The 19,638-nt window shown below is 44.0% G+C and overlaps 1 protein-coding gene across 1 annotated transcript; it reads right to left on the bottom strand.

Moving 5' to 3' along the window:
* Positions 1 to 15,926: 15,926 nt before the first annotated feature.
* Positions 15,927 to 18,778, bottom strand: DUSP13B (dual specificity phosphatase 13B; the record flags this gene model as incomplete). Its single annotated transcript, XM_080348300.1, has 3 exons — positions 15,927 to 16,153; positions 17,293 to 17,513; positions 18,618 to 18,778. The coding sequence occupies 3 exons, from the start codon at positions 18,776 to 18,778 to the stop codon at positions 15,927 to 15,929; spliced, it is 609 nt and encodes a 202-aa protein (XP_080204426.1).
* Between the last annotated feature and the right edge of the window lie 860 nt (positions 18,779 to 19,638).

The following is a 19,638-nucleotide window of genomic DNA, read 5'->3' as shown; positions in this document are numbered from 1 at the left end:
GAATTAGTCACACAAAATCTTATTCAGTGGTTAACTCCTAATTGTCAGCTTCAACAGAGGAAACTCTATAAGGAGTATTTTGGTTCTTTGTGATGGTAGTTGCCAGCCATACTTGTTGTCTGAATGACAAATGTTTGTGGCAGAAGGAATCTGCATGAGTTAGTGATAGTGATTCCAGCTGCCATTCACATGAGCATTAATATATAGGGGGTTTTTTTTAATAGGTTGTTTCATTTGCATTCCTCTCCTTTCTGCCTTCTCCAAAACAGTCCCATTTCTAATCTTGAAGAACTTTAATTACAAGGAGAAACAGGTTTTTTTTAGGCATCAATTTGTCTCTGGTATTACTCTGTTCCCATATGATACATTTCTTTTGAAATAGTGGTTCCTTGTGTTAGCTATAGACTTGAACTGTTGGGAGGATGTTTGAAGAAGGGAATAGAGACTCTATTTTTAACAGAGCTATGCTTTAAAAAAATTATTAAAAATGTATGTGATTTCTATGTTCTACAAATCAGTCAAGTATCTGCATTACAGAGATATTGGGAACTCTGTCAACTCAGGCTGCTGTAGAACAGAAGCATCTGTCTAGGACATGGATGAAGATATGGTCAATGAGTCAAAACCTTGCATTGCCACTGACTGCTGAATGTCTTTTGCATAAATGATTAGAGGGGTGGTTTGAGGTAGAACAGTCCAGCACAGAAAACCTAAAACTCTTTCTGTCTTTCTGCTGAATCTCTGCTATTTGCAAATATGCCGTAGTCATGTTCAGGCACCTTCATTGACAATTTCTTTCCAAATATTAACTGTGGTGAAAGGTTTTCCTGGTTTCCCATCAAGGTACTTTCACTAGCCCTAAGTTCATATTTTGGTGTAATTTTGTTTAAAAGTATTATTCTTTGCATTCACAAACTGTCTGAAGACTAGACTGCTTTGGGAGCTCACTGCACCTTTATATTAATCCACTGTTTTGCTGAAGGAGAAATGGAATAACTAAGTCCCTGAAATGTCCACAGAAATGGAGGAGGGAAGGATTGACTAGAAGCCACCCTTATGCACTTGGGTGATTTGCCTTGGCAGCTGTGAAAAGGAACCCTTTCTTCTGTCAGTACACCTTCTTCTGCCACCTTCACAGGCAGTCTTGTCCTCTTGAATACAGTAAGTTTTCACAAAATAATAGTGTTCCCAGGATAGTCTTGTATTGTTTGTGTTACAAAGAGCTCCACTGTGGAATGCACCCCCCTCCCAAGTGTGCATATCTCTGCCAGTGTCAGCTTTTACTGTGAAAACAAAAGCAGATGTTCTTGCCCATTTTGGATAGCTTTATGCAAGAGGAGGCATGGAGGAATTCCCATACTGGAACGGACATCCCCCATTGATTTTGACAGCTTCTTTGACACTGGCCCACCCCAGTGCTCACTGAGTCAGGTCTGCGTGGCTCCCGCTGGTGATCTCAAACACCCGCGTGACTTCTCTGATCCCAAGCAGGAGGTCTGCAGCAGAAATGGGACTTGCATTTCCTGTGTCCTGACCAAAGGGACATCTACAAGCTCATTAAATACTTTCAATTATAACAGCCTCCTCCAGTCCTTCACACCTCATAATATCTGCAGCAAATGTTCTTCTTTTTTGACGTATCTTATTCCTGGCAATGTGGCTAATGACCGCTCTAGGGCACTTCTCACTCCTTATAAAGTTGGTTTCAACAGTTTCAAGTTTTTTCTTTTCTTCCTTACTACTGCCTGTTATCCATTCCTCTTGCCCTCTCCACTGTATAGATACTTTGATTTTCATATTACCTAGCCTCAGAAGATGGAAGGCTGCTGTCAGCCTTGCTTTCCTAAGCCTTACATGAGTGGAGAATTACAGGGCACTGTCCAAAAGTCCAGGTAACATTTCAGCATTTAGGCTGTCGTTAAGATGGGGAGGGACAGGCAGCAACTCTCAACAGCTCTTCTGGGAGCTGTGCTTTCCAGGTCCGTAACTCTGTCCCTCTAACAGCTGGGTGGACAACTCAGAAGTAGAGCACACCTTAGGAAAAGTGCTCCTTCGGAGATTTTTTTTTTTAAGTTGTCTTTCTGGAAGGGAACATAACTGCATAGGTTTGGCAAAAGAAGGTAGTGTGTGCTACAGGGCTATTGAAGGTTGTGGAATAATTGTCTTTGCAAGATGGGTGTGCTTCTCCAGGATTACCCTGAGATGACTTCCAGCTTGTCCTCACATTGATCTTGTATTATAGCTAAGGAATTTACTTCTGTTGAAACACAGACATGAACCACTGATGCTGTGTGCAAAACTTATTCCATCTGCATTCTCGTCACATTTGTTCAACTGGACAACAGCTTCAGTTCATGTAAACGCTATGTCCAATGAAAATTAAGGACTTGGGTTCAAATTTCAAATGTGAAATAATTGGAACTAACAGGCTGTGAATGATTTAAAAGCAGAGAAGTCTCTGTAGGACTATTCAAATAATATGTTGAATAATGAATATGCTGAAAAAAATAGTAGCTTTCCATAGAAAATTTACAGACAGGAAAACAAGGCAATTTTTTCTGAATAAATGATTGCTCAGTTCTAGTGTCAATCTAACATGTTAGCTCACTAAATTTTTACATGCAAGTGTCATTTACTGAAACACACATATTTAAAGAAAACAATGCTATGATTAAAATTTTGTGTAATGTTTTATAAGGAGTATGAATAGATTAAAACAAATGAGTGTGAGAGGAAAATTATTACATGTAATAATGTGGTGGTTCTTAATTTTAAAGATATGTTTTTAATGATTCTCAGCTCAGTTTCTCTATATTCGCTTTTTGTAGTGGATCTGTTTCTGCGATGTGTGTCATGTGAATGAGCAATACAATTTTACAATGCTGGTTTCTGAATGATATTCACATGAAATGTTCCTGATCTTTGCCCTACTGGAGTTGTATTGCAGTAATTATTCAGTCACGTAAGAGAAATTTTACTGTTCATTGAGATTAATTTTGAATTGGTTTGTACTACAACCATAATTGTATGTGAACTGTGTAACAGAATTTCCTTAATTATTACTAGCAGAAGAACTGCAATCAAAGAGGCCTGTTGCAGAGCAGAAGATAATTCAGATCATCTAGAGTGACATAGAGTATGACACGGCCCCACATGTCACCATGCCATGCTCACACCTGTAGCCCCCTTCCTGGAAGCCCATTAGTGGCTTTGCTGCAGTTGGGCTACAAGAGTGGCCAGGTCAGTGGTTCCTTATATATGGAATGTCCTAGGAAGAAAAGAAAGTGGTCCTGTGAGAGCTCACAGAGAGCATCTCCCTCGTGGATGTCAAGGCTTCCTCTCTTCCCAACAGTGAATGCCCCTGTGTGCTGTGTATACTGTGGATGCTTTGGTTGTTTTTCAGTTAGTTCAGTGACTACAGCTTTATCTGTAACATATTTAATGCTGTCCGGTGCTGTGCTGAGGAGAAGGCCTTTAGAGACTGGTATCCCTTAAACAGGTGTCTCAGTCCATGGAAACATGTGCCACCTCTCCAGCTTCTCCAACACCATAGTATTTAATTAAATACGAACACACTCAAAAGTCAGTGTAGTTTGACAATTTGGCATTACATTGGTACAAGATCAAGCTGAGAGGATGGTATAAAGGCTGAGATGGAGCAAAACAAAACACTGCAGCATGATGCTTTAGAAAGTCAGAAGGAAAAAAATGACTCGTGTCCTGGATATTCAGTAGAAAGCCTTTATATCCTCTGCTTTTCCTTGCATTTTCCAATGCCAAGATAAAGAAGGGATTTGAGTATAATATAAGGATGTCAATACTCTCATTTCAGTGATGTAGTGAATATTTTAATCATCCCAGGCATTGTTTTGGCTTTTGTGTGTGGGCAGAAAGTAATCATTTTCCTCTAGCTTTAGTAAAAATATTTCTGAATTTTTAGATCTTGAGAACAAAGTGCACTACATCCTGTTTTTTCTCAATCTGATGTGTGCTGTAACCTTGTCATCTCAATGAAGATATCAGTCTGACTGCACTACAGATAGACGGTTTGATTTGTGGTGGTAAAAGTCCAGGCTGAAGCTAGGGCTTGGCCAAAGTAGGTCATGTCAAGTTCATGCCTATCGTGTATTCAAAAGTCATAAATGTTTCTCAGAAAGCCTATCCCTCGGAAAGATTCCTCCAAGATAACATATGTTTGAGGGTTTTCTGTTGGTACGTCTCCATACAAATGACAAGTATTACTGTCATCATTCTTCCGTGGTGTTTAACCCAATAGTCTCACTGGAGCTGTAATTTATCAATTGCTGGGAGCAGTAGAGGATATAGATGGGTTGAATCAAATACAGCAATGACTGAGGTGGGGCTGGCTGGACTTGAAAACTGAGATAGAGGCGGTTTCCAGGGAAGCAGAGTGTATTTGAGTAGCCAACTGTTTGTAAGAAAATCTCTTCAGCAGCTGGAGGATGTAATCTGAACAGCACTTCCAAATTTAGGAGAGGTTTCCAGACCCCCAACTTTAACCCAGATACATGTTTAGGTTAAGGCACCCATTTGGTGTGACCTGGCAAAATCCATTTAGATGGCCTTGCACTCAACAGATCATGCAGAGCCTGTGCTGAGGAGCAGACTAGCTAAATTAATCTCTGTATTGGACAGCTTTGAGCACCATAAGGAAGAGGAAAACGTCTGACTGTTTTTTTTCCCCTCAGTACTGTGTTGGTACCAAATTTTCTGTCCTATCTGGAGAGGGTTTGTGACACTTCTCTGTCTGAGTAGAACTTGCCTCCATGTGATATTCAGGGAAATCAGCAGCAACATTTCTGATGCAAAGCATTACTCAAATGTAAGGAAGAAATCAATCAGCCCATCCTGGTTCTCAAATATGCTGAATTTACCACAGCTTCTACTGATGTTATGGGTTGCCAGGCCTCAGAAACCTCAAAAATGTCTAATTTTTTCATCGCAAGTCTGTGGGCCAGCCAGCAGGGCTCAGACCTGATGGTCTTAGCTGTTTCAGGACGAACATCAGCATACAGGCCTCAAGGCAGGGTGGCCTCATTTTTGTCTGTGACTGTAGTATAAAATATTCTCTTGTCATCAGCTGGTTAGTACACTTGTATTTATCAGCCATGTGTGTGGTTTCTGACAGTGGCTAGACAGAAGCAGCCATCCTTTTATGTGCAGCAATGTTGTACCAAATGCTCAAAACCTGGCCACCTTCTGATTTTGCTAATTTTTCTGGGTCTTGCACGTGTATTTATTTTTTCTTTAGCCACGGCAAATCATCTCTGTAGAGATGTTGCCCACAGTGAAGCTTCGACTGGATGAAAGAAAAGCAAAAAACATGGGCAGCTAAATGGATTTTCCCAGACCCACCCCTTCCTTGTGGAATGCAAAACCAAGGGTTTTCTGGACACAGCTGTATTTTTCTAATATAAATTCAATCCTAGCCATGTTTCTGAGTCAGGACAGAGACAGGGGCAGAGGCTGTACCAGGCAGGGGTGGGCACATAGATTATGCTTTATAGAAGCCATGGCTGATAGGTAGTACCACCAGAAGGATTGCAGAGGTAAGAGGAGATAGTTCATCCACCCCAAGCTTTTCTGTGTCTTCTTCACCACTGAAGCTTGGGTATATTTTGTCGCTGAATTGGACCTTTTATTTACTAGTTACAAATTTTACATGTTATTTTAATAGTGTGCATTGTAACTATTTAAAGCTGTGCATTAAACAAGCTCAGACACTGTTAACAATCTGCATGTTACGATATATTTTTTGGTAACTGCTTGTTATAGTATCAGCTATTAAGAATTTATTACTAGTGCATTTTAGGTGGTGCTTTACAGTCATTTAATTAGAGCCATCTAGTAATCATTACATAAATATGCATTGAGAGCAAGAACCCCAATGTAAGGTGACCCGAAAGGCTTTTACCTGCCAAGACCCGAGTTCAGGCCCTCAGGTGGCAATGATGTCATCGGCATATGCAGGGAAACACAAATATTTAAAGCTGTGCAGGGAGCTGTGTTCCTCTCAACACTAGGTGTTCATGAAGTCATCAGCTGGACTGAGAGCGCTGTAGAGCTCTAAGGACCTGAACTTGGCTCTTGGCAAGGAAGCAAAGGAAAGTCGGTTCCCCTCCAGCCCTGGCCCCAGCAAAGGTGTGGGGCTTTTGGCTGTGAGCACAGAAGTTCAGCTGCAAAATTGGGCCCTCTGAGCCCCTTGGTACTCCTGGGCTCTCAGCTGCCAAGTGCATCCTTATACCTGTTAACCAGACCTGACCTGGTAGAGAATCAGATACATTGCATATGGCCCAAAGACAGTAGCTGGTTCAAAATGCATCTGCCACTTCTCCATGCTATTTGTCACTGAAACAGCCCACCTGTATTTGAGAGTGTCTCTAGCTCCCTGCCAGGCTACCGCTCCTAGATCGAACGTAATTGCTAGTTTCTTCTGCAGTGGACTTCAGCCATCAGACTTGACCAGTGATCAGTTCTGACAGTCTGTAACTCCTTCCTCCATTCAGTACTGATATTTTTCACTCCCTCTTGAGAAAACAAAAATCCCAATTTACAATATTGTAGCACTAAACAGCTCTTGGACTTTCTACATTCAGGAGACATTCTTGCTATCCCCACGCTCCCACTTGAAGACACACTTGCCTAAAATTTAGCTTTTCCTGTCTTCTCCTGTGCATAAGGGTTGTTACATTGCTTACTCTCTATTGCCTCCAGGAATGACTTGTCTGAGGTGAAAGCCAGTGTACTCTGAATAGGTAAATTCTGTTTTTTCTTCTGCAAGCACCCTCAGAAGATTACTGAAAAACTCAAAGGATGAAACATTTCTGAAGACAAGCTGGCAAGTCGATGCAGGTTGCTGTAAATCATGAGTAATGTGTGCCACTTTGATTTCCTCTTGGAACTGCCAGCAACCAGCTGAGTTGCCTGGCTGACACTGGTGTTTTGATACAACCGTCCCAAAATGTTCACCCTCCCTGAAAAACACAATTTTTAGCTGCTTTTTCATGATTTCTGGTCTTACTGACATTTGCAGCCTGAAGTTGCAGAGAGTGTGTGGTGCTCTCATTACCGGGTGATGTTAATACAGCATGACCCTGTGGAGAGGCACAAGCTTGGGTTTGTTCACAGATTACCTGAAATGTGCTGAGTCTATTTCTCTGAGGAAGATCCAGTGGGCCGCAGGCTCCCATTTGCAGTGATGCATTTCAACCTCAGCGCTGTTGCTGTGTGGAGGCAGAGCCTGTCATTGCTGCACACCACAGGGTACATTCTCTGCTCCCTCTCTGAGGCTGTTTGGGTTGAGACTGTGACTGCCAAGCAGCTCAATTGCTATGGTCTTTTGCATACTGTCTACTTTGCAAGGGATGTCGATCCAGACATCTCACTTCCAGCTGAACAGAACATGAGAAAGCCACAAATGGGTTGCTGGGCACGATACATCTAGCTTAATGAAAGAATGATAGAATGTGACTTGGGTGTTGTTTCCAGTCTCTCAGCCATGGTTCTACTCCTCAGGCTTACCGTGTTGCATGCTCTTAATCTAGCCTGATCTAATTTTCCCAGGTCATGTCCAAAGTGATCTGAGGCATAAGCCATGTTTATTTCTTGCTTCACAGCAATAACTACTCAGAGGCCAAGGATGTCCTGCACTGTGCTTTGCACAGAACTCCGGTTGTAATGTAGTCCCTTAGGTCTGTGTCTTGTGTCCCCACTAGAGTTTAGTGGGCCACATCTGAAGGTGAATGAGGCTGCTTTAACAATAACTAATATAGCAGTGTCCTCAAGCCCAGCACTGAAACATCAGACTTCAGAATTCAAAGAATCTCATTACAAATGAATGGTTTTTGCCCCAAGGATTTAACTGAAAGGATGGCACAATGCAAAGCCCTTCTCCCCTGTGACTAGCTCTGGTATGTTCTTCTATCTTAAAAAGAATATATTGCTCTTTTTTGGGTCTGCTCTGTTTGGGGACATTGACAGATTCATTGCTCTTTATTCTTGCCCAGAGGTCTCTACGAGCATCATGAAGATGGCTCAGTGCTACCCAGCTTACAGGAGACAACAGACACGTATCCCTAGGCTGGCATAGCAGGAGGGGTGAGCAACCTGCTAGGAAGAAAGGTGGAAAACAGCAGGAGGTAGGCAGCCAGTTCCCTGGTGTTTCTTGAGCACTGGAATGCATTTTATAGTTCTTACCACAGTGAGCCTGTGAAGAAGAAACTGCTGTTCCTACCACACAGGTGGAGATGGTAAAGTTAAGTTGCATGATTTTTCTACATCTCTACAAAAGACTGAGCTGGGAGGCAACCCAGGGGCAGAGTGCTGCCAAACACTTGTAGCAACAGCTGAACCAGGGTTAAGAGTCACCCTCTGATTTAATTTGGGTCAAAAGCTGTGCCTGCTTCTAGTGAGTCAAAGATAGCTTACATTCTGAAGTGAAAATCATGGTCAAATTTGGACTTCTGTGCATAGGGATGAGATTTCCTAGGAACGCTTTGGCAGATTTTAGCTTTGTTCAAAACAGAATTCAGAACATGTGAAATCAAACCAAGGCCACAGAAACCCTATGTCACTATGCTGTTCTCCTGATACCCTTCTTATCATGTTTGCAAAGTCCTTATTTAGAGATACTCTAAAAAATATAGCATGATCCCTTATTAAATGTGGTGACATTATGACCACATTGTCTTTCTAAGTGTTTATTAGTCTATCTTGCTCTCACCCCAGCCCCTCTGATATGAGACTTTCTAGCAATGTGATAGCCATGGCAGGACTCAGAGAGGTTTGAAAGGCTAGTTCCAGGAGCCTGTCCTCACCAGCATTCCCTGGCAGAAAGATAAACCGCAGAGCTGATAGCAAGCTCCCGTTGCCCAGATTTCTGGCTACAGAACTGGGAAGGATAAACACCTCCTTAAGCACTGTAAGGTAGAAATGGAACAAGGGAAAGGAATGGAAATCCTCTCATAATGCAATGACTAGAAGCAATCCAGATGTTTTGTTTTATTCCCACCATGAGAACTACAGTCAGTCCCAGTGCAAGCTTGGCCACCTGTCAAATCAGGTTTGTGAACTAAAGCTTATTGGAATTTGACACGCTGTTGTCTTGGAGCACACTGGAATGGATCAATACAGACTCCTCCTATAGCAGTGACGCAACACGTATGCTACCCATGCAGTCCCAGATGCCCCTCATAAATCATTAAAATACTGGCCAGCTCTAATCAGACCCGTTGGGGTATAATGTAATATACTATTTGAGAACTAAAAACAATAAATCAAGTTAGTACAGAGGTCAGACTGAGACTGAACAGAGCTGAGACTTGCTTGCTGATGTGTGTGCAGTCTAAGAGATGCAATGGAACGAGATTAAATCCTAAGTAAGCTAAGCAAATTGCTTTCTTCTCATTGTAAAATATCACTACTAAGTCTGCTGAAGGTAAAAAAAAAAAAAAAAAGAAGAATAGGAACTCACAGGAACTCATCATACTATGTAGTACAGCTGATTTGAGGTTTAGAATTTCCCAGAATTTGTATTAGTTCTTGAGATTACAGGTATTCCTAATTATTTGTCCTTTAGGTTAACTTTTACCATATTTCTAAAACTGGCAATTAAAAATATATGCCCCTAAATGTCATAGGTCACATGGTACAAGCAGAACAGAACTCGGGGAGGTATGAGTTGTATGGACTCTTGGGGTTCATGCTGGTGGCTCTTGAGCTGAAAGTTTTGGAGATCAGTGCCAGGAACTAATTTCAGACCTTGTATTTGGTAATACAAACCACTAATCCAGAAAGTCACCATAAAACAGTGAACAAAGTCTCTGTGAGACACTGGCAGTAAATAAAAGAGCTAGCGAAAACCAGAGCAGTAAATACCTGGTGGTGAACAGAGTGGAACCTGGCTTGTTTGAATGATGCACCAGCATCTCCAAACTAGGTGCATGTGTGGGGCAACGTGGATGAATATTATGTTTTATTTCTAATTAGACCTAAAGCAAGTCTGAGTTTGTTTTAAGCCTGGTGAAGATATAGTCGAAACACAGGTGGAGACACAATAATCAGTTACATTGGAGATGCAGCACAGCTTGGTGCGGGAACTTAATGAAGATTTGTTGGTCAACAACAATCTCCCAACCTGCTTAACATGCTCTCCATTTAATTTGCTCTGCTATTGTAGTAAATTTGAAGCCCACAGGTCAGACTCAGGTTTTTTTGCTCGTATAGTCTCTGCAGTGTCAGCAGGAAGCACAAACCAAAGACTTAGAGCCTGGACTTGAGCAATGTGTATTTCTCCTAATGAAACCCAAAGCCAGGTGAAATTTTTGGGAGAGAGGAAACAGGATATGGAGTCCCTTTGGGGAATGGGGGGGTGTTCATAACACTCAGAAACTTGGCCCACATTTCTGGTCTCCTCTCTTTCTACTCCACAAAGGGCTTGTAGCATTTTAAAACAAACTTGGATCCACCATATGTTGTGAAAGAACCTGCTGGGAAATTTGGTGATTCCTGCACTCCAGGGCAGAGGAAACCTGTGTTTCTGCTTTGTGTTTTTAGGAAAGTAGGGAGATGAAATTCAAAATAAAACACAGCAGATGGGAATCTCACAGAGACAGACACTGGGAAATGTTTAGACAACTTTGTCCCCAGTCCTTGAGCTCAGGATTTAGCAACTAAACCATAGAGACTTCAGAAAGACAATGAAATGCATTTTGGCTTCAAATACAGTTCCTCCAGAATCCAGTGAGAGTTGTGCATGTGAATCTGAAGGCAGAATATAGCCAGCAGTATGGGGAATAGATGTAATGTGAGAAACTCTCATGCTATATTATTATAGTCTGAATTGTTTCCATCATTTTGGGTTAAGTAATTCCCCGCTATCCATCTCTAAAGTGCAAACAGTACAGCCTTGATGTGCCCCAGGGAAAGGAAGTAAACCAGCCTTTGAATCTTTACCCAACCTTACTGCTCATATTTTGCTTTCAGTGAAATGTTCAAATCCTTTAATATTTCATTCCCATAAAAATATATTTACCAGGGGTTTTTGTGGCAGCAGTGAGGCTGTGTTTATTATTTTAGGAACACCACATGACTGGCTTTAGAGAAAAGACAAGGCAGGAGCTCAGAGTGCTGCAAATCTATCTGAGAACAGCATGTTTTCCACCCGTTGAGGCAGCAACCACAAGAAAAGATGCACATAATAATTATCTGTACCTCAAACGCAGCACCAAGTCCTGCACCTCTGCTCCCCACCTAGCAGACAGCTTGATAACAGAATTACAGAAGAGGAGCACCGAGAGTGTAGAGTAGGTAGTGCTTTGTGAAGAATGAAAGAGCAGCTCTTATTAAAGAGAAACTGGAAGGTGGAAGATGAGAAGGAAAGATCTGAGGCACTGTGATGCTAAAAGAAGAGTGGACCTAAGGAACTCCAGGAGCCTGCCTTATTCTTGGAGTGGTGGTCAGGTTTTTGCCAATAGCTTTTCCAAGGCTGCTTCCATTTGTACTCTTAACATCAGAAATCATTTCCACTGACAAATAGGTGCCCTATACAACCGCTGGAGCCCGTTCCTTGTCAGAGATGGATGCCCTGTGGGGTACAGGCCTGATCTCAGTGACACCATGAGTGACAATGATTGTGTGCCAGGACCCTGATCTTCCCCTCCCTGCCTCCTGACACTGGGAGCACGCTGGAGCTATGCTACCATGTTTTTTGCAAGTGCCCCAGAGCATCTGGTGTAGGAGAAGGGCTGGGGACAGGGATGCAGAGCAGGTGAAACACCTTTGGTCTTTCCTGCTGAAGTGCTGAGGCTTGTAAGGATCTTTTTATCCCCTTCCTCTGACTACCAAGAGGAAAGAGGTGACATTTGCCTGGGTGAAGACTCTCAGAGCCCAGATCATATGAGCTCTGGAGTGGTTTGTACCATGGTAGTCCCTCACTTGCAGAAAGGAACAGATCCTTCCTAGCAGGGATTTGCAGGGGAAAAGAATCATCCCAGCCCCGATTTAATCTTGACAGAAGCAGATGATGAGAAGACTGTGTGCTGAGTTGGAGTTTTCCTTTGAATTCCTGCGGTGTTGAAGGCAGTGCTATAAATAGACACAGTATCCTTTTTACCCTGGTACAATTCTGTCTCCAGCTCCTCATATAGACAGTAAGTCTGCTGGTAGGTATTTAGCAGGAATTAATTTAACCCAGTCTTCTCTTCCTGCACTCTTTTACTCCAAGCATCCCGATGTCTTCTACAGACACACAAACATGTTTCCTCAATAAAAATGTTCTGAGGAAGGCTGTTGATTTTAAAAATCCCATTTCTTTCTGAAAATTCTATCCTAGTTATAAATAATTCATAGAAGTCCCAAACTATAGAGGGTTAGTATCAAAAAATAAAGGCAAAAAAATTATCCCACCCCCAGCTCCGCCCCATCTCTCGAACTCCTTTATATAGATATTTTTTTCCACCCCCAGGTTTTGGTTTTGAACTGCACAGCATTTCATTCATAGTCTGTTTCCCATTTTCTCCAGTGTAACTGGCTGCCCAGTTTCTCCCTTCCCAAGAAAGACTCTAGTGAATATTAGCTGAGAAGGAAACCCAGATACAGTGTTTCATGGCTATTATCTTAAAGACAGATCTGTAAGAAATTTAAATACAAGACAGATTGGTATTTAAAAAACCAAAACCCTTAATTTAAGCATCTTTTTCAGTGAGAGATCCTCAGCCTGAGAATCCAACTGGAAAGCAAACTAAAATTTCACAAATACTAGAGCTTCTGCGTACAGCAGCATAGATTATAATCTGGCCTAGCCCTGCAGTTGTGTTGTTGCTTGCGGAGCTGGCTGTGGTTAAATTCATGCTGCTCAGTGCATGTATTAAGTTCACTGGGGGTTGGTTTGTAAACAAGCTTAAAAGTACTTGCCTGGTAGTTGAAGGTCCTGTGCTGCGGTGTCTTGGATTACCTTTGAATAATACCACTTCCTTTCCTCCTAAGGTGCCAGTTGCACAACAGATTTCTATCCTCTCAGTGTTCAGTTTATTCAAAATCTATTTTTAATTGTGTTAATTATAAACCATAATCCCTTACCCTCTTTGGACCTGCGGGAGCCCGGGCGGGCAGCCGCGGCGGGAGCTGCGCTGTGGAGGGGGCTGATCATCATCAGGTGGTGCGAGCGGATGAGCCCCGGCCAGCCGGGCTGGGCCGCGCTGGTTCGCCCCGGCCGGGCCGGTGCTGGCGGCGACACTGGGGTTTGCAGCGGGAACGGGAATGTCGCGGGGTGGTTGGGGTGTAGCCCAGATACCTGGGCTTTTGCCGTGTGTGCTTGTTGGCGGGGCAGTTGCGGCTTACGTCGGAGAAGAGCAGTCGGGGGGTGGCTGGGCTTGCCCCGGCACACCCGCATTGGTGGGCAGCTGGGGTTCAACCTTGTAGCGGGTGTCGGGGTGGCTGGTGCTTACCCCAGCTGCGTGCGTCATTGTGGGGTTGGGGTTACCCCTGGCACGCATGTGGGGGGTGTGGAGTTTTACCCTGCCCGTGTGCGTGGCTGGGGCTGCGGCATTCACGCCGGTCACGCGTGCCCGTGGAGCCGCCGGGGTCTGTCTCGGCGGGGCGGGTGTGAGTGTGCTGTGCCCGAGCCTCCCGGCGGCACACGGCGCCTCCAGGGCGGGGGCGCTCCCAGGCACGGCCCCCGCACTGGCTGCTGCGTTTCCCTCGGGGTTTGACCCCAACTCGGAACAAAAGGGCCAACCCGGGGGTCGCCGCCCCCCCACGCCCCGCCGCGCGTGCTGCCGGCCGGGCCGACGGCGCCACCTGGCGGCGCCACCCGGTGCCGCGGCTGGCGCGGGGCAGCGCCCGGGCTGGGGCGCGGGGGTGCGCCGGGTGTTTTGCGGGGAAAACCGGGTGCGTCGCATCGCACGGTGAGAAAGTGCGTTCTGTGTGCTATTCTGTAGTATTGTACCATTAGAGTAAGACACAGGTTTTCTAGTCTCACCAAAACCACAGTAAGATTTTATCACATGAAATGCATATAATTTACAGGTATCTTGTACCCCCAGTGTGAACATCTTCAGCTGTACCCTTTGCTCTGCAGATGGAAGTGGCTGACTGGCCTCAGTCCCACTGCTGCCAAGGGCCAGCAGAGTTTTCCTGTAGGTGGGAAATACAGGGGAATGTGGGTTTTTTGCTTGGGGCTGGGGGAATCTCTGTAGCCAGATCCACTGTTGTTTGTTTCCCACTCGTTCTGTAAGTTGAAATCAATTTATTTGAGTTAATTGGTAACTGAGACATGCATATTAAATTTTTATTTGGGTCTGAAGCATACATTTACACTGACCGTTCCTACTTGCCGTATTTTTGTTGACGTTGCAGAGCAGCCCTGGTGCTCATCAGCAGGTTTCCTTAGACAGAGAACTAAAGCAAAGAAACACTCCAGCACTGCTTGCCTGCTGCTTGGGGATGTCCAGTCCACAGGGTTAGTCCAAATCAAAACCCCCTGAGATGCCCCGGTGTGAGGGTCCAGTCCTCAGTGCCAAATGCTCTGCGTTGTGTTCTTGCTTCTGTAGCCTGGTCCACATAGAAGATGTAGATATTGCCAAAGAGTATTATAAAAGGTGCTGAGTTGTCTGTCCTGAAGGCAGAAATCTGCCTTGTAGACAGCAGTGGGAATGGCAAGGAATGTTTTCCCTTGTTGCTGTGGTGTTCTTGAGCAGCCAGCTCACATGGTGGGGAGTATTCATGCCTCTGCATTCCTGAGTTTGGTACTAGGAATGCAAACAACTGCCATCCCCAAGCTGGCTTTGTGCTGTGAATGTTTGTCCGCTGGGAACTGAGAGCCAGATGTGCTTCACAAAGTTTCCAGGCAGCACTGATCCATCAGATGACAGTAGCTATTGAATGCCCTTATGGTGGCCCAGGGACACAAAGATGAAAGCCTGATGCCTGTCAGCACCTCCCTTGCCATTCCTGTGTCCCTTCAGTTTTCACTTGAGTCCCTTCACAAAAGCAAATGCCACAGAACATGATGTTGCAATGTTAATGACCTTTATTTTTGAGAAAGAAAATCCCAAGTTTTATAACATTGGACTGTCAGACAAATTTGGGACCCCTTTAACTTTGTCATCAAATGCTTTCCTGCACCCGCTCCCACTGCCCATGCAGATGTTTGGAGCCTCAACTGGGAGCCCACCTTCCTCTTCAGAAGAATTTTCCACAGCATATCCTGGATGGATTTTACCAGGGAAGACGAACATTATTTGAATGCCTTCTCAAACAGAGGTACTTTTTATGGACTGAGGAAGAATATATTTGATGAATAGTTAAAGGGAAAATACTATAAGCAGACCTGGAATAATTTCTTAAAGAGTGGCTTGTGTTGTTTCCCAGCTGCTCTGTCTTTAAATGGCCTCTTACCCCCAACTCAGCGGCTCCACCAATTGTAAAAGCAAGAACTAACCAGTGCCAGATTCAAGTCTCAAAATACAAACCATTTCAGATGCAGGGAGCAAAGGGGTGTGGGGCTGATTCATAAGAAAACTTCTAAGCATTATTGTAGCATAAATAATATGGCATCTTTCACCTCAAATAGCCTAACACTTCATAAAGTGATATGGGCTTCACTAGTTGCTGAAACACAGCTATTTCTGAAGTGGAACCTGATATCTTCTTTTTTTTTTTTAAAAAAAAACCAGCAGAGAGCAATGTTTTAAGGTGGAGAGTGAGAGATACAATATACAACCAATTGTAAATATAATCTGGGAGGATTTTGCAAAATGGAAAGATCAAGTAAAATCTCCTTTTAGTCGTAACATGGATTCTGGTGTATCATAAACTTGTGTCTTTAGTTTACAACTGCAATTCATTTAAAAGAGATACAGGAAACTCAAATAACGTTTTGTTCTCTCTCTTTCAGCAATATTTTCTTACAGCTCTTTAGTAGCAGATTTTCTGGTTCCTTTCCTCTCTTCATTTAATTTAATGTCCAAGTCCCGGAGCTGGCTGAGGAACCCTGAATTTGGGCAGATGTCTCTGTGAGCACTCACTGTTTTCAGAGCATCCACAAGCGTCATGTTTTCATGTATCATTAAAAAAGCAAGCACTAAAGATGCAGAGCGGCTTATCCCCATGGCACAATGAACAAACACCTTACCTGTAAAAGAAAAGGCACAGCAAGGTGAGTGGACTTTACCATTTCTAAAGCAAGAGGGACACAGAGAAGACAAAAACTACTAGAAATTAGTTGGGAAAACAATGGTGACTATTAGTGAATACTCATGTTTTGACAGCATAAGATTGTGCCATTCTTCTCCAGTAAGGTCATATTTCATACTGACCACATGCATCTAACTTAGGCCTCAGATTAAAATAGTTGAAATTTCCCATGGAAGGAGAAGCTTGCTCTGCCTAAACTTGATAGTATAGTTTTCTGTGGAAAAAAAAAAACTGTTTTGGCAGAAAATTTTGGCCCAGCCCTGACTGTGATCACTGACAAGTCCCATAAACTCTGTAGAAAAGTCTGCCTGTAAAAGTGGACTCATAATTTACTGTATCTCAGCAGCCCAGTGTGAGCTTTAACTGGGGATTTAATAAAGCACTCCAGTGAAAGCAGCAGATCTCGCAGCCAGTCAGAGTCGGAGCAAACTCTGGAACAAATGGAAATTATGATAACTAGGCCATAATCCAAAGTCTGCTGACAAAATTCAGCAGGCTGTGGGTCAGGCTTGTAGTTTTTGACTTAGTTCATTAACTTCTGCTGCTTCTCTAGCTTAGTAGACAGTCTGAATAAAGCTCCAATTCTGTGAAGCACTTAAGCCTGTGAAGACTAAGCCTGCGCTGAAGCGCAGCTGCTCCCAGCTGAGCGCACCGGGAGCGGGCAGGGGGCTCTGCGGTCCAGGGCAGGGTCGCGGGGCTGAGCCCGTGCCGGGGTGTGCGGTGCGTGTGGAGGCACACGGATCCTGCGGGTTCCCACAGGACAGACCCCTGGGGGAGCCCCGCAGTGCCGTAACCTCTGCTTTCGCCTCTCCCTGCTCCTAGAGCGGGCCCTTTCCTCCAGCACACAGGGGTTGTGGCGACCAGCCCTCCCCAGCCCCTGGGCATCTGGCCATGGCCACCTTCCCTGCAGTGCGTGGCATAGGCACCCTCCTCCCATCCTCTGCGTGGCGGTTCTGCATGTGCCTCCTTGAACCCTATGCTGAATCTGAGCCTTGCTGGCTGCCTGTTACTGCAAGGAGAAGCCATTTGGCTCATGTTGAAACTTCTTCCCAAATATTCTCTTTGCCTCCCCCTTACCTCCCGAAGTGTTTAAGGCTTTGCCTATGAAATTGGCAGCATCGTAGAAAAAGATACTTATATCAAAGGAAGGATCATCAAATGCTTCTACTCCGTAGTACTCTATTTGCAGATCTTTGTAATATTTGGCTCCTGTATTGATGCTATAAGGCCCATCTGCTGCATTAAGGATATGAGTAATGTTGAGGCTTTGAAGAGTAGTTTTGCTCCTAGCAGCCCACCTGTTGAAAGACATGAAGGGCTCATTGGCAACACTCCTAACATTCTCCTAAAATAGTATGGTTTAAAGTTAGTGCCTCCTCCCACTAGGGAAGGATGCAGGAACTGCAGCTTGCTTACAGAGTAGCAAATTTCAAGAAGCCCACATGAAAAATGTGATATGGTGTTGTGAAGAGCAGCAAGAGCACAGACTTGCCGGTGGGATACTCTTATTTAAGCAAATGCCTCTCGGCAGTTAATCCATGGGAACATGGCTTACCGTATAATATAGTCAAGATTTTCCTTTAAATAGTTGTTTATCAAGTTCTAGAGCTAATCTCTCATTCATAGTGTGTGTGGGTCACAGGGGCAGGAACCCACACAGATGCAGCAGCGTCTCATCCCTAGTTTGGACTTGAAGTGGATGCATCATGCTCACCAGCCAGGTTCTACCCCCTCCCCACCCTAAACTGGGGCTGAAGTTATTCGACAAAACTGTGATCCTTAACTGATGCATTCATGAGGAGAAACAGCTGGGAAAAGTGAGCTGATGATCTATGTAATCTGCAGTAATCCAAATACCAGAAAATGGCAATAAATAGAAGTTGTCACAAGAATAAGGTACTTGCTTGAAAATGCCTGTTCGATATTTTCAGTTTTACCATCTTTGAAACTAAGTTTGGATTTGGACTGGTAAAATCCCTATTGTATAATTCATTTGGGTCCTCCTCCATCTGGCTCTTGATCATGCTACTCCTATTTGAATGTGAGGGCAACCGTGCTCTTGCCTCATGCCTTGGAGCAGTTTCCAGGGTGGATAACACATCTCAGAGTTGACACCAACTTGGGATGGGTTCTTTAAGGACTTTTGTCTAGAATACAAATAATTCTTACTCTGCCAAATCCGCTGTGGTTCACAGAACATAGAAGACCCAACTCAGACACACTATGAGTAAATCACCCTTTTATAAGTAATGTTTTTCATGACTCTTTATGTTATCAGTTTTGGAAGCCCGTCTCAGAAAAACATTCCTGCAGATCCAAAAGCTGGTTCCCAATGCACCACACCCCTTCCTCCTCCTCCCAGGGACTGAGAACAGCTTAATTAAAAGACCATATGTTCTTACGCATCTCCCAGGTAAATATTTGGCCAGACTTCGTCCACATGATTATCAGACCCTCCTCTGAACCACAAGAGCCTCTGGAGGTCTGATAGTGCTGGTGTTTCACAGGAAGCTCTGCTCCCTGTGCTGCTCGTTGGAGATGAAGAGTCTCTGGAGTGAGGCATCTTGCTCCTCTCTTGCATACACTCAGGCTATATCAGAGACAGCTTTCCTGAAATGAATTAAGAGGAAATTTTCATACAGAAATAATATTCCCTAGGAAGTTGTCCTGTTCATTACCCTCCAAATAGCATTACATTATCATAACCAGTGTGTGCAGCAGGGCCTGCAGGTGTTGCTAAGAGCATCCAGAGAGCAAGACTGACCCTGTGGTAGGACTCTGCAGGCATGTAATGAATCCCTTGAGAAAGCAGCAGCATAAGACAACATGATTTTTTGTGTGCGTCAAGTAACACTTGAAAAAAGAACATCCTGTGCCACCCGAATGCAGCACTGGCTGAACTTCATAGGTGCAGGTATTATTTCTGTTACTATAATGCTGGTGAGTGTGTACAGGAAAGTTACCATACGTGATGCTGGAGAGCTACCAAAGTGTTTATGTACACTCGATTCTGTTTAGTTAAAACTGGAAGTTTTTGAAAGAATGAACCATTGGTCTGACTTTTACTTACAAAGCTTCTAGGTGTGTGAGCCAACGCAGGCAGGTCGCAGGAACAACCAGGGGCCACAGATGCAATGCAAATAACAAATTTATTTTTGTTAGCTCTCTAACCGGGGAATCTCCGAAACAGCACTTAAGCTCCCAGGCAGAAGTCGCAAAAGCGGAGGCAGAGGTGCTGCAGAATTCAGCCCTTGGTGAAGACCAACAAGCCTGCTCGTTTTGGCATGTATACAGGGACTCGTGCAGGCGCAGTTTACCATACTGCTTTGACGTTTGCCTGCAGGAATCTCAAGGATATATGATAAGGTGCCTTTACAACTCTTTTTCACTGGCCTGTTATCTAAACACAGAGGTTCTACTTTA

The sequence above is a fragment of the Nesoenas mayeri genome, assembly GCF_963082525.1.
Source record: "Nesoenas mayeri genome assembly, chromosome: 7".
Classification (NCBI taxonomy): domain Eukaryota; kingdom Metazoa; phylum Chordata; class Aves; order Columbiformes; family Columbidae; genus Nesoenas; species Nesoenas mayeri.
The sequence above is the reverse complement of the archived record's forward strand: the minus strand, read 5'-3'. Positions and strand labels throughout refer to the sequence as shown.